Consider the following 15,711-nt stretch of genomic DNA (forward strand, 5'->3'; position numbering starts at 1 on the left):
CCAAACATTTAATTAAAATTGAGATCAAAAATACCGTCAGGTAGTTAATATAATAATATCTACTAGATAATAAAAAAATAGACTTTTTATTATTGGCACTATCTGATTATGCTTCCGATATGCTACCTACATGGTTTCGATATGATAATATGCTTAACGAATTAGTAAATCTTAAACACAGTAGGTACCTAATTGAGTATCAAATAAGATTTCTNTTTTAAAATACTGAAGAAGACTTGATGATGATGATCATCATCTGGATGATGCTGAAGACTTACCTAAGATGCGTAGGATGCATCTGCACCGTCTGCATGCTAAGTCCCGCCGTCAGCGGCTTGGGCCAGATGCCCCCGAATCTTCCGCAGACCGTCCTGCACAGATCTATGCTGTCGTAGAAGACGTGCGAAGAGTTTGTGGTCATCATCGACTGAGGGTGCGCTGCTCGTTGGCAACCCACGTTCGGGATGCATTTAAAAACCCATGATGGTCTGCAAAAGAAATTCAAAACAAATTAATGCTGGTACTATTATTTATTCTGTGTTAATGCTTTTAAGTAAATATGTAACCAAGTTAAAATGCTTGTCTTAATTGGCTATTCGCAGATATTGGGCCAGTATAAGAGATTATGTTTACAAGATTTTACATCCAAACTTACTTATTTGAACAATAACGGTTAAGTGAAATCTTTAAAAAAATCTAACATTATTTGAACCCTTGGAAGGTAACATTGATATGATTTTTTACGGGTAAGTACGATATCTATTCAAAACGTCATAAACACTTAAAAAACTAAGAACTGATGTCCGATACTAATTGTTTTAACTGATAATTATAATGAATGACTGTACAAAAAGTATCTTCAAAGTCGATTCAAAGACATCTGCAAAAACACTCATGGACGATGCAATCTAATAGTCTGTTAAGTACATTAGCGGATCCCTCAAATTCATCATTAAAAACGGATACATGACTTACATACTCTTACATACCTAACACAAGACGTTGAGAAAATATATTGTGTGCTCAATATCTACTAGTAAAGGTCTCTTTCGAGATGGACTTCGCTCATAGTCTATAAATTTTTGATAATAGGTACAGGTACCTAATCACTTGCAGTTAATAAATCACTTTATGACTGTTTTATGAGTTTTCACTTAATAATTTATTATTATTCTACACTTACTCATACACAATTGGCGTGGGATCCTTGATTTCGTTCTCATTGCAGTGCACCAGGTTCACTGCAACCACGAGCAACAGAATCCATCGGCTGCCCATGTTTACCTGGAAGGAGGAAAACGGTGTTAAAAATATGTTGTTGTTTCTTAACGTATTTGTTTACTTGTATGTACTTATTTGGTTTCATTCATGGTTTCATTTATATTTTTTATATTTTGAAGTTTATAATTTTTTTACAGATAATTTTGACGTATGGTTTCGCGGACTTTTTAACTTTTTTTTTATTAGTGAATGTCAGTCATCTTAAATAGACCACCAAAAAGTCTGTAAGTTCTTGAAAACGCTCTATGGTCTCGGGAAAAAGTAGCCAGAACCAGAACTTCAGGCCCAGAAATAGCCTAATAAGTATTAGATTTTGTTTATTCCCAAGATGAGAAGATAGTAACACTTTTGGTAAAGGCGCATTACTTAACAAAGAAACTACTTACTTTTACATAACTTGTACATAACTCTTATAAACAAATATCGGTACAGACTCACAAAAAAAATAGGTTTTTTTTAAGAAACTTACACAATATTCCTTTAGAATACCACGTTCCACTAAATGGGTATTGGAAGGAAAAATATCCCGTGTGTAGGTAAACATTTAAGTAACACATGTACCAACATAACAAAGAGGAAACTGTCGCAATCGATACAGTTGTTTGCATCGGTCTAAATTATGTGTGATAACACAAACAATGGGCTCGGTGGCAACACAAACTATGCCTTTATACAAATAGAGCCATAGCAAATTGCTGGGCTGACCATAACCAGTATGCCTACTATGTTTGTTTACTTCATAAAGGAAATTTGATAATCATTTTTTATTAGAGCTTATTATAAATCCTAGATAGGTACAACCACAAGGAACTCGTGGATCCCGTTTTACCGACTTAGGGGTGGAGTTTCGTAAAATCCGTTTTTAGTGAGCACCTACGTTTTAAAAGGAACCCCCACGCAAAATTTGAAACTCCAGCACTTGTAGTTTCTAAGATTTCGTGATGAGTGAGTGAGTTAGTCAGTCAGTCAATCAGCGATCTTTCGCTTTTATAGATATAGATTTAGTTAAGTTTTGAGCTTCGTTCTGTATGATGCACTTAGTGCATGTCCGACGACTAATCTAGAACCAAGCAGTTTCCCTGCCGATCGGCTTCCGGTCGGTTCCCGTCGCCGCGGGTCCCGCGTGTGAGCGTAACGCCCGTAACGGTAGCGGAACGAAGTCGGTGCGGAACTCGCCGCAATACTTCCGCGAGACCAATCAACTGTCATAACACATCATAAAACACTTATTGTACCAATAACTGTCTTGTTGGAGCATCATTAAGGAATTAGCACTAGGCGGACAATGAGTTGAGCCAAAAGTATTGGCTTGTGTGATTACGTTTAGTCGTTTGGATTTAACTAAGCTGTGATGTCTCAATGCTACGTGTGCCATAAAAAGCGACTCCTCAGTCAGCAAGTCTTGAGATATACTCGTGGGTTGACTCTTGATCGCAATCTCACCTGAAGCTATGCCTGAAAGCTGCAGATGCGTTCTATGATGAAGCGGGATTGCCAAGAATATGCCTATCCACTTGTACCTACCTACCTTGAAAGGGTTGTAAGAGTTTACACATGTGAAATTGCTGGCTTGAACTGAACTCCGGGATTGTATCCTCAGCACTAAGCAGTAGTAATCCATAATTATGATATGAAGACCAACAATTTTTGGTATCTAGAAAATAATTAATAACTAGATCGTAATATATTTTGTTTAACTGTCTAGGAAAAAATAATGTTTGTTTTTCTACAAGCTATCAGCGGAACCAGCTGACGGAACAGATAATAACCACGCTTCGCGCAGTCGCACGCGCACGCGATATGGTATAACTATTGACGTCTTTTCTGTGATTATCCTATTAACGCGACTGCAGCAATATGGGCTTGATTTATTCAACATTCTATGGCATAATTTTCAATCATCTTAAATACTCAAATGATCGGCAGTTTTTTAATGATGATTGAACTAAAACTTAACAAGCCAACTAAATGCAGGATTCTATAGTTCTTAACGACGTTAAGGGAAGACAAACCAAGCTATCCTAATTTTCATCCAAATCCATGTCCACCTTACTTAGATGATTTTATTTTATAGTTAGTAAATCTAATTAATAGGTCATGTAAGTATGCTTACTTACGACTAAAAAATCCGATAATAATTATGTCGTGTAGCTAATTACCTACCTATTATAAAAATTATATTACTCATCCGTATTACGACATAGGTTCTAGTTAATAAATAATATTTATATAACATTAGCTTTCCATTATTTCCACGATAGGCAGTAACAGTAACGAGGAATGTTTCCTTTTTATGAACATAAAGTTAGTACATAATAAAGGCAACATGCCCTAGATTTCTAATACTTGCACATAACCTTATCTACATACTTATTAGCATATTTACACAATGTCTGATACCCTGACTGATCGACTATTAGTAATACGTTAGTGTACAGGCCTTGATTCATTGAATATTTGCTTCGGTTTTTATTTACAAACAACAAGAAGTAGAGCACACAACATTTTTACTTATATTAAACACGACATATTAAACACGACTAGAATATCATACCTACGAGGACACAAAGATTATTAAGGGTCAAGAAACCTAGTTGCTGTTCGCCATGGCCCATGTAAAATTATAAAGTTATTGACAGTATTCAATCAATTTTAAAATATCCAAGCAAGTCTTCTTGGCAATTTGCAAATGCCCAAATTATAGAAGAACGAGGCTTAGAAGCAGTTTTTAAAAACCTTTTACATACAGAATACTCTTCATAAAATGCACCAGAAAGCTACTGTCATACATATGTTAGCTATTGTGGCACGCTAATAAGATCCAATATGGAATAAAGAAGACCAATATTATAAATTATTTTAACGAGAGACAAACAACACCAATTTAAAGCAATCTAGAACGAGTACCATCTTCTCATAATATTGCTAGGATTCCTGTTCAATAACACATCAGGGTTTACTTAACTTTCTCCGTTGTTATTCTGAATAGATATGCTAATCGCCTGCCAGCCCTGTGGTTTCGCATAAATTATGCAAGTAGTTCACATTAACTATTCAAGATACCTATCAATGCAGTCTTTTATCGATTAGAATGAACTGGCTTACTCATTGAATTTTACTATGAATATGAACTTTTGAAAGGTAAACGTGGAGATATTCCTTTACTTTACATAGAGTCAATTTGTAGTTACGAATATACTTGTAACATAGGTAGACATATTAGCATTAACTTTATTCTAATCGACGCCTAAAACGTTTCAAATAACAAATTCATTGTATGTATATGACTTACTTGTTTTGAGGTCACACTTTACGAACACTCATGGCTCGTACAGAATTTGAAGCTAATGACTGATTTAATAGGTCGTCTTAGAGGCGTGGTTGGGGCCATTCATTGCCACAATAACACAAACGTTTATTATGATGTCGATTTGTATTGAATTTTTTACTTTTGCGTTTTACTTAGATACTAATAAGTAAGTAACTAATAAGTAGAATACTACAAACAAAAATTTTGAAATAAGTTGTTACAGACACGATTGGTTTATTCTAATTTCTCGAAATTATTATTGCCATGACTCAAGACCTCAAGACAAAGTTATTAAATATACTTTATAGATGCAATGCAAAGTTACCTACCTGCACATATACAGACACCAAGCCAAAAGCGAATCGATATGATGTAAACATATTGTTTTGAATAACAAGCCGGCTACCTCGTTTTGACCTCCAAAGGGTCAACAAAACCCTCGTGTGGTCCTTGTGTATTTTATTAGTACCTAGAGACCTAGAGGTAACTAAATGTTTTTAAAGAAGTAGGTAGTTAGAACAGAATTAGGGTTTCGTTTTCAGCAACTGTTATTTTTGGGCACTTCTTAGAAGACTCTCAAGAATTCTCAAGAATGACTCTTCTCAATTATAAATTCGAGTAGTCTCTTCAATTTTTTTTAGTTTTCTTATAATAAGCCTGTTAGCCTTATTTTATAAACGTTTCCGAAAACGCGGCGCATCCATAAAGGGTATTGTTGATACAGAAGTAAAATGACGTCAAAGAGAAAGTTTTGCGCTCGCTAAGGCGCTGTTCTACGCGAATTGCTAAAAATCATTTTTCGTCTCTGCTCAAGAGTAGAGCCGATCACAAATTATTGAGAAAGGAGAGATACATTTTATTAGAAATTCAGAAGGTCATGGCAGAAGCAGAGGCACACAAGAGGGGCCAGGATACGAATATGATAAGTAACAAAATAATAAACGGAAAAAAGTTGAAGATCGATGGATGCTGATTTCTTTTTCAAAACATGAAATAACTTAGCTTAGAAAAAGTAAACAAAACATTCATGATTCGTTATTATTTACTGGCAATCTAGGCTTTCATAGACTTATGACTCGGAACCGACCGGCATCCATAAAGTAATATTTATTCGAGTTATCCTCCAAACTTTTGTAAGATCATGACCGGGCACCGACTGGGAATCAAACCCTGGTCCATTTTACAAATAAGCATTATACTTTGATACTCTGCAATCATTTATGTAATAATTTATCGACCAAAATTAGGTCGTTGAAGTTATACCTGTTTTTATCCTGGTATTATCGAATATGTTAAATTATTTTGATGCAAAAAGGTGCGAACAACAGTTATCATGTTAATTGCTATTTCAGAATTTTAACCACCAATTAATTGGTAATTAAATGATGATCATGCATATGTTACGGTTAATGTGATAAATTGAAAATTATTAATAATAACCGGTTATTATAAATAATTACCGACAGTCGCGGTAAAAGTGATAAATTAATCACATTTAACAGTGATTATTTAATAATTCAACCTTAGTACTAACAAATTTCATAAAAGAGAACAACATCTTGTGTACATGCTCGTGTACAGCCAAACTTTTGAACGTTTTGATATCGTATATTAATATAATTTGGCATAATGAGTTTGGAATGTTTCTTGCATAATATTACTTTTCGATGATGCCTATAACATAATGTTTTGATTTAAAGCGAAAAATAGGTTAAGGTGCGGCGGGGGTGGCCCTTGGGCCACCCCTAAGCCGCCTATTTAGTTTTATACACACATAAATGACCTCATATTAATCACATTTACCAAATCATGCGGTAATTATTCATAATAACCGGCGATTATTCATAATTTTCACATTTATCACTTTGACCGTAACACATACTTAATTCTGAGCAATAAACAGAAATATTTCAAAATTAATTAAATAGATACGTACGTATGGTACTATGAGTAGGTAAGTATTATTAACATTAAAACTGCTAGAAGATATTAAAGTAATATTTAACTATAGTTAAATAAGTAGGTTTCTATTCAATTAACCATGTTTTGTACTACGTATACGCACACTGCTACTTATGTCATGGTCTTTACTAAAATTAGTTGAATGTATTAAATTAAATTACTTATAAAATCGAAATTATTTTTTTTAAACTTGTGTGCCTACCTATTAGTTACTCGATTAGATAAACCCGAAATTAAGGTCATAACAATTATTCGACATTTATAACTTTTTATCAGCAAACCGGCAACAAACAATCAGTGGTTATTATACGTAAACCCCATTACACGTGATAGGAATCAACTAAACTAATAACACTTACATTTATTCCAAGCCGGGTCAGACGAAAGTTGTTGAATATTCTATCAATGGAGGTTTGTAGGATATACGTTTGCANTATTGTTGATACAGAAGTAAAATGACGTCAAAGAGAAAGTTTTGCGCTCGCTGAGGCACTGTTCTACGCGAATTGCTAAAATCATTTTTTGTCTGTGCTCAAGTGTAGAGCCGATCACAAATTATTGAGATAAAGTTAAGGAGAGATAAATTAGAAATTCAGAAGGTCATGGCAGAAGCAGAGGCACACAAGAGGGGCCAGGATACGAATATGATAAGTAACAAAATAATAAACGGAAAAAAGTTGAAGATCGACGGATGCTGATTTCTTTTTCAAAACTTGAAATACCTACTTAGCTTAGAAAAAGTAACCAAAACATTCATGATTTGTTATTATTTACTGGCAATCTAGGCTTTCATAGACTTATGACTCGGAACCGGCCGGCATCCATAAAGTAATTTTATTCGAGTTATCCTCCAAACTTTTGAAAGGTCATGACCGGGCAACAACTGGGAATCAAACCCTGGTCCTCTAAATAAGCGTTACCTACTTTGATACCCTGCAATCATTTAGGTAATAAATTTATCGACCAAAATTAGGTCGTTGATAATTATACCTGTTTTTATCCTGGTATTATGGAATATGTTAAATTATTTTGATGCAAAAAGGCGCGAACAACAGTTTTCATGTTAATTGCTATTGCAGAATTTTAACCACCAATTAATTGATAATTAAATGATGATGCATAATTGTGAGCAATAAACAGAAATATTTAAAAATTAATTAAATAGATACGTAGTATATGGTATGAGTAGGTAAGTACCTAAGTCGTTATAAACATTTAACTGCTAGAAGATGTTAAAGTAATTTATTTAACTATAGTTTAATAAGTAGGTTTCTATTCAACTTTTAACCATGTTTGTACTTCGTATACGAACACTGCTACTTATGCCATGGTCATTAATTACGAAAAAAATAGTTGAATGACATTAAATTATAAAAACTAAATAGTTTTTTTTAAACACGAAGAGTTTATACACAAGTTACTTACTCGATTAGATAAACCCGAATTTAAGGTCATAACAATTATCCGACATTTATAACTTTTTATCAGCAAACCGGCAACAACCAATCTGTGGTTATTATCCGTAAACCCCATTACACGTGATAGGAATCAACTAAACTAATAACACTTACATTTATTCCAAGCCGGGTCAGACGAAAGTTGTTGAATATTCTATCAATGGAGGTTTGTAGGATGTGCGTTTGCAATCACTTTCCCAATCCACATTTATTTAACTCATTTCTTCTTGCACTAAAACTCACGGTTAACTTTATTTAATTTTAAAACTACACCACATTCAAACTTAACTGAAGTTTCATGATACAATGTTTCGTTTTGCGTGCGCCTGATTTTTTTACTTCTTTTCGATCAACAACGCGAAGGAACCAAACCGGCTGCGGTTTTCGTCTTTTTATTTATTGTGTATTTTATTTATTTTAATGCGGGATGCACTGAGGATGTGCTCGCGGCGCGAAGGTCGGGTGTGCTATGAGCGAACTGTCAATGCGGGCGGTTTTAAGTAAATTTTGTTATTGTTTATCGTGTGCGACCGCTTCGAAATCATTATCGCGATGTGATAAAGAAGCGTGAGCGGACGTAGGGCGCGAACCGCTTTGATTGGACGACTGAGCACTTACTTTGTGTTACTCCGTTTTGGCGGGAGATCCACTTTTAGCCGACTGCGGCTGCTTAGCGATACATGTACGTTTCCTTTCTACTGCCTTGAACGATTGGGGTTTTTAGTTCCTAGGTTTCTTTTTTAGAGGCTCTATCCACTGTAAACACGTCTTTGTTTCGATGAAACAAAAAGTGAAATAAACGGACATGAATAGGCGCAACTGTATGAAGTTCGTAATAAAGCTATTAATGAACACACAGTGAATAAACATTAACCCCCTTACTAATAAAAAGTTACACAGTTGTTGATCACTGTTTTAAAATGACATTTCCATACTAAACGTCACTTTAAAACACTGATCACCGAGCGTGTAAGTTTTATTAGTAAGGGGGTAAGTTTGTAAAACATCTAGCCTAGGTACCTAGATACATGAAATAGGAAAACAGCTGAAAACTGTAATAGGTTAGTACCTACCTACCTACCTATGATCAAGGCCGGATTGCAAAGTTCAAGTATCCTCTCATCATGTCAGTTAATTTTTACCATAGCCTATTATTTAAATGAACATCAACATTGACAGTCAAAGTAGCTACTTAGATACTATTTTAGGACAAAAAATCAATTGAGATGTAAAATTAATTTAACGTACTTATATTTTTTTGCGCTATCGGGTTCGGGATCATCATCATCATCTTAGCCACAGGACGTCAATTGCTGAACATAGATACGCCTCCCACAATGATTTCCACACAATATCGCTCTAAAATCGCAGTAAAAAGCTCCCAATCCTTTGAAAACCTTTGTTTCGAATAGTTTCTAAAAAAAATGGTTTCCGATCAATCTCCGGCAAAACTAGGTTAAGTACCGTATAACTACGATCTAAGAGTAAAGTTCGATCTTTTAATAGCCGAATACACGAATAGCCCTTCTTCCCGTGACGTCAAGCGTTCGAAACACAGCCAAAACCACACTTCTTCGCAAGTAGGCCGGTTGTCATAGGGTTGCCCATTTTATTGATTTTATCGTGCAAAAATGTGTATAAGAGGCTCTGAGCTTAAAATTAAGTACCCCTTAAGGACTACAAATCAAACAGAGAACAGTCAGCAGCGCTCTGTGTCATCATCATCATTTTAGCCACAGGACGTCCACTGCTGAACATAGGCCTCCCCCAATGCTTTCCATGTTGATCGATTGGTAGCGGCCTGCGTCCAGCGCTCTGTGTAAGCAGCTTAAAATACTTACCCACTGTCTACCTGATAACAAAAATTTATCTTGACCTTCACTGGTTGGGTTTTTATTGCGGTCTAGCTGTAGATCCTGGCTACACAGGAGTTGCAGCGGTGTGAACGAGAGGTGGAAAATAAATAGTCCCATTCCTGAACACAAAACTAACGCATCCACTTACACCTAAAACATTTTTTTGGCACATAATTAGTATTTAAAGGAAAATTATACTCTATCTGTGGCTCTAGAATACAGCTGGGTATCCTTATGACTATTCTATACCTTTGGCAAGTATTACAGTAGTCATCAGAATCTTTATCGTCGAGGCTAGGAATCTGCGTGGGAGTTGTAATTAGGTCATTTGGTTTGCAATCATTTTAACGCATGTTGATGATACGACACGACTCAACTTTATTATTCACAACATAATTAACACCAATATAAAGTTAACATAGCAAATTAAAATATTGGATGATTAACTATAATGATGTGCATTAAAATTATGAAAATGACATTAGCAATGAGGTTTTATAAACGTAGAGTTTGGACGATCTTCTAACCACATATACCTAATAAGATATCGTAGCAAGTGTCTTAACAAAGTGCCAACCATAGCACACCCACATCTCTGAAACTGTGTCAAAACATTTTTAAAATATTGTTACATAGGAAAAAAGTTATTTGATGTGACAGGCCTATTGTTGAACACTCTCTCGTGAAGACAAAACTCGCACCACTAAATCAAACAATAAGTAGGCGGATCTTCTAATATTAATACACAACAAACAGCTGTGAGAGATTTATGTTGGTTTACATAATAATATATCAAGATCTAAAAAAATACTGATTTTCTTTTAGAGTTTTTGTCATGAAGTGTCATGACGACAAAGAGTAAGATTTTTATCATCATCATAGCCACTTAATCAGTTAGGAGTACCTAAGTAGGTACTAACAGAAACTTCAGTGTCTTCATTTAGTCTTTGGTTCATGTCCTATGCAAACACTATCAATCGCATTTTCTAGGAATGTTTAGCGTTAGACGTCGTTAATTAGCACAAAACCTGAAATTACTCGATTTAAAAGTAACATTTATTTTCTAAATGATGGTCATACTCAATTTTAGGTTTTCTTGTCATTATAATGCTTCAGGAGTTCAGGACATTGCTAAAACCTTTGGAAATTTTTGAGAGAAAAACAAGGAAAGTAGTGATTTGATATGAAATATAAAATAAACACACAACACGGGTAGGTATTTCATGAACTACCCGATGATCAGTCTTGAACTTGGTTTCCGCATTTTCCTTCAATTTTTCCTGTAAAATAGAGAGTTCATGAATAGTAAAATATTATGATAACTTTCAAACACGATAATTAAAAAAATCTATTACGATTTGGCCGCAGAACTGTAGAATTAAACTAGTAAAAATGCATGCCTTCACACAATTTAACCTATCAACATCAACGCTACCATGATGAATAGAAAAACTTTACTGCATTAATCGTTGCATCAGTTGGATAAACTGCATAAGCAGACAATGTAGTGCACGCACGATACTAATCTGGCCTGGTTGCGCGCGCGCACTCGCAGTCCCGTTACGCCGTGGGAGGAGCCATGGTGCGAAACACCATTGTCTACCCACCATGCTTCTTACTATTGTACTTCTTATAGAAATACTGCTTTGAAGTACTTACTTGGAATCCCTGCCATTTTGTGTTTCTGTTTCGTGGACTTGAAGATTAACGCAACCATCGAACAAGATCAGATTTTTAAGGGTGAATTTTACAACTCTACATTCTCGTGTTGAAAGGACCTTAAAATTGCCTGTAGAGCTTTTAGTTTTGAAATTCAGTGTCTTTAGTAGGTACGTAATCGATTATACGCAATACTATCCTCTATCTATTACATTTGTGTCAAGATTTCAGTAGAAAACGTTTTTGTAAAAGCTCTATGTTACCAACAACACCATAGAGCGGGTTTGAATCTATTGAGTGTATCTATTCATTTAAGTGCTGTAAAAGGTAAGTATTTAGGTAGAGGTAGACTTTCTTTTCCAAGTCCTTAGTGGTGAGAACGAGTCCAGTCTTGGTATGTCCCTTTTGGCCTTATACAAACAAATGCTCTAACTAAATTAAGTGTAATAAGTGGCATTAAACCAATCGCTCCTCAATAAGTGGTCGTTCTGTATGCCGCGGCAAGATCGCTTTCATATTCAATTGCCATGCAGACAGTTAATGAGTCAATTGCCCTCTCAGCTCCGGCATTCTTCTCTCCTAATACGTTTGTTGATTCAGTATCTTAGCTTACAAAGTTGCAGAATGAATCTTATTAGAATAAGTTTTTGTTCAATATCTTTCATCTTGTAATTTCAATACATTAATACACATAGTAAACATTCACAGCAATAGGTACCTATTGTATTTTTAACTGACACTAAACCCGCATTCCCCCTTATCTAAAACGTGTGTACAAGTTAACTCATGCAACAATGATTTTTACGACTTACCTATTTAGCCTCATGCACCATTTGTAGGTAGTACCTACAAAACTAATGCAATTTAATATTATTTAGAAATTCCGGTTAACAGCTTCCAATATTAGTTCGCTCGCTTGCCTTATCGGAGGACCATACCTACTCGTATGTAGGGTTTCCATCCATTTGGATTTATCCGGAAACACGAACATTTATGGCGTTTTCTTTGGATTTTTGATCTAATTAGGTATGTTTGAACGTGGATTATTTATTTATCTTTAATGGGAAATCTGCACAAACTTAAATTTCTAGCTTTTACCTAGGATGGTAGCCCTATAAGCACTAGCAGGGTGTTAACCTACATTGCCACATGGGTATTTATTTTACAGAGTGTAAAGAACTATTAAAACCTCGTTAAAGTAGGAACTAGATTACTTTGTCGATTAGTGTTTCTAGAAAGTAACGATAATGTAAAAATTAGGCTAACTTACTCAAATGAATTTGAGATAAGCTCCTGAAACTTTTCATGATGCATTAAGTGCAGAAGAGATATTATAAGAGAGAGACCTTTTCAATTAGGTAGGTACTTATACTACTTAGTGTAATAGCTTTAGCAATGTTTATTACGGGACCAAGATGCATATTAGTTAGTACCTATCGAGGACCACAACCAACTAACAATGGTTCCAATGAAACCCAAGGGGTTAGGCATGACCCACGATTCCTGTGCGTATACCTATGCTGAAATGTAGTTTAGTAATTCCTGTGGGTTTCAAATTCAAATTCAAATTCTTTATTGCTCCAATGTTGGTATTTCTTTCTATCACAGTTTCTTTCTATGGTTCATCTGTCAGTTTACTAAAACCAATTCAAACCGACTGTTAGTACGGTTCATTAGCAGCGCCTATTCGTATGTTCACCGCCACCATTTAACACAGTTTTGCGGATAAAGATAAAAGGCACAGCAATTTACTATCGGCTGTAATAGCTCCAGTAATTGTGCGTTCAGACGATCAGTGAAAGTCAGTCGGGGAAAGTACGACGTGCACATTTGGCGAAACTGTTTCGCTTTAGGACGTAGATTGAACTGTAAGAAAAAAATGTGGGTACAGTAACTTTGATTTTTTAACCTTCCGACTTTACACAGAAAGGAATAAATCCGTAAGCAGAAAATTGGACTTTACCTATCTCGAATTTGTAAATTATGAAACTTTAGGAAAACAATTTGATAAAAATCGGATTAATATAATTTACAGAGCCTAGTTTAAGTTCTTTTTTCTCCAGAAAAAGGTGTTGATGAGTTTTTTTTACCCACAATAAATGCAAGGAAGAGAAGACTGAACCGAATCTAATTCATGCATGAATTCGACTTCAAACTGTTTTTCCGGGATAAAATACGACCACACAACGCTTTTTGTGAGTCTTTTGAACTTCCCAATTCCTTATTGTGTTCCATAAAAATATCTGCGTGTAACTCAATAAGTAAGTAGGTACTTAGTATCTTTTTTATCTACGTTCTTTTTTAATGTAGATATTTTTATTATTGGTTTGTTATTTAAAATGCAAATATTATAGTATAGTTTAAAACGTAGTGTATCTATAGGTACTTACCTTACTTACCTACCTACATAGATGAAAAATAAGACGCGTGTAATAAGCCTTTATTGTACGAAGAAGCTGTTGTAGAAAATAACAATGACCTTGCAACGCAATAAATTACATGTTCAAGAACATCATCCTCAATAACACTGCCCGAGCTAAAGTAAATTATTCTGCTGTGTAACAATCAGTAAATGTGTTAGATAGATTAGACTTTATTACCCACAGCTCAGTAAGAATCAAAACCTATAGAAATTCTTCTATGAGTTCATATAAAAATTAGTTACAGTAATAGAAGACAACACTAAAATAACTTTAGACGTACTTAGATAGAGTTTATTTTAAATTCGGTAACACCTCATCCGTCTTCGCGTCAGTTCCACGAATGCAAAACAGTTGGTATGTAAGTAAGGTAGTTGTAAGTAGGATGTACGCGACGTGGGTAAGCTTAGCCTATCTAAAAGGAAAGTGCCTGCAATATTATGCTAAGTACCTAGATACTTAAAGGAGATTTTCGTACATTCAAAACAATGACACAAACTTCTTACGAAAGAATTTCATTAGTTGCTTTTAGATCTGGAAGAATTTAATAAGATTAAAAATTTGTTTTTTCTCCTAAGTAAGGTATTAGGTACAGATCTGCGCAAAGTTTGATTGGAAGAGAATGACGTTTTTTTTAATGGAATAGGTACTTACAGCTCGCCTTTGTATTGTACCATAATATGTACCCTGTTGTTTCTGAAAAGTTAGGTACACTAATGCCCGTTTTCACCATCAATCCCTAATTTTTAAGTGACCCGTATGTAAACAAAATTCCTGTTATGTGTTACCATATGAGATCGGAGTCACTTAAAAATTAGGGATTGATGGTGAAAACGGGCATAAGTAACTTATTTAACTTCTTGGCCATAATTTTAGCGCCCTACATCATCTGTAATTTATTGAAACTATTGTGGCTTAAGTGATGAAATAATAAATCTTTAGATTGGAAATAAACTTGGTTTTATTTTATCAAACAAATAAAACAATAGAAACGCGCACACCGTGACCATAGACCGGAGAGAGTAGAGATGTGCATAGACAACACAAAACGAGTTGCGTTCACACTTCATCATTAAGTACTCCTCCAAACACCCACGGTTTTTAAACCTTACATGTAGGTATGGCTGCCGCGTAAAAGCGTTAACCAATAACCTAATTTACCGGTAACACAATTAAAATAACATTCGCGTGGCATTGATAATAACTTCCTCATAATAAATATTACTAGTTACTAACCGGCACAAAACCGTAGTATCGTGGTCGATTTACCGTCGCTTCCTTAAATACTACTGAATTAATGATTTGAATTATTTACTACTTAGTTGGTAACGCCAGAGGGTTCGGTAATCAACAAGTTTTAGTACAAGTAAAACTGCTACTAAAACTAAAAGATGAAGAAGATTAAAGAGAAAAATTACACACTGAAACGTGCTGAAGCTGAAACTAGGTACAAGCAAGCAATAATATTTAAATTTTCCCTCCAAAAGAAAAACTACTAAAGTCAAAAGACGGAATGTTCCGAATTGATCAATCTGAATATCCTGGAACGATGTGCAAAAAGTTAAGATGAGTTAAATACTTTTCACCTTGAATAAAAATATTATTTTACATTATTTAATTATTTTTAAATCATGATAAGAATTTTTATTATCTTTTAAGTCTAATTTAATACAAATTCAAAAGTGCTAGAAGTAATTTATGCTCAAATCGGAACGCACCGCTAATCGCTAGGTCTGCAAAAACTACCATTAAGCAATGGCAATAAT

At 34.8% G+C, this 15,711-nt stretch overlaps 1 protein-coding gene across 1 annotated transcript; it reads right to left on the reverse strand.

Annotated features, from left to right (window-relative positions):
- Nucleotides 1-274: 274 nt before the first annotated feature.
- LOC114365838 (uncharacterized) lies at nt 275-6,980 on the reverse strand. Its single transcript, XM_028322522.1, has 3 exons — nt 6,913-6,980; nt 1,184-1,284; nt 275-488 (listed from the first exon to the last, which is right to left on the reverse strand). The coding sequence occupies exons 2-3, from the start codon at nt 1,276-1,278 to the stop codon at nt 275-277; spliced, it is 309 nt and encodes a 102-aa protein (XP_028178323.1). The 5' UTR covers nt 1,279-1,284; nt 6,913-6,980.
- Nucleotides 6,981-15,711: the final 8,731 nt, after the last annotated feature.

The sequence above is a fragment of the Ostrinia furnacalis genome, unplaced genomic scaffold (genome assembly GCF_004193835.3).
Source record: "Ostrinia furnacalis isolate ACB-3 unplaced genomic scaffold, ASM419383v2 OfSCF7664, whole genome shotgun sequence".
Lineage (NCBI taxonomy): Eukaryota > Metazoa > Arthropoda > Insecta > Lepidoptera > Crambidae > Ostrinia > Ostrinia furnacalis.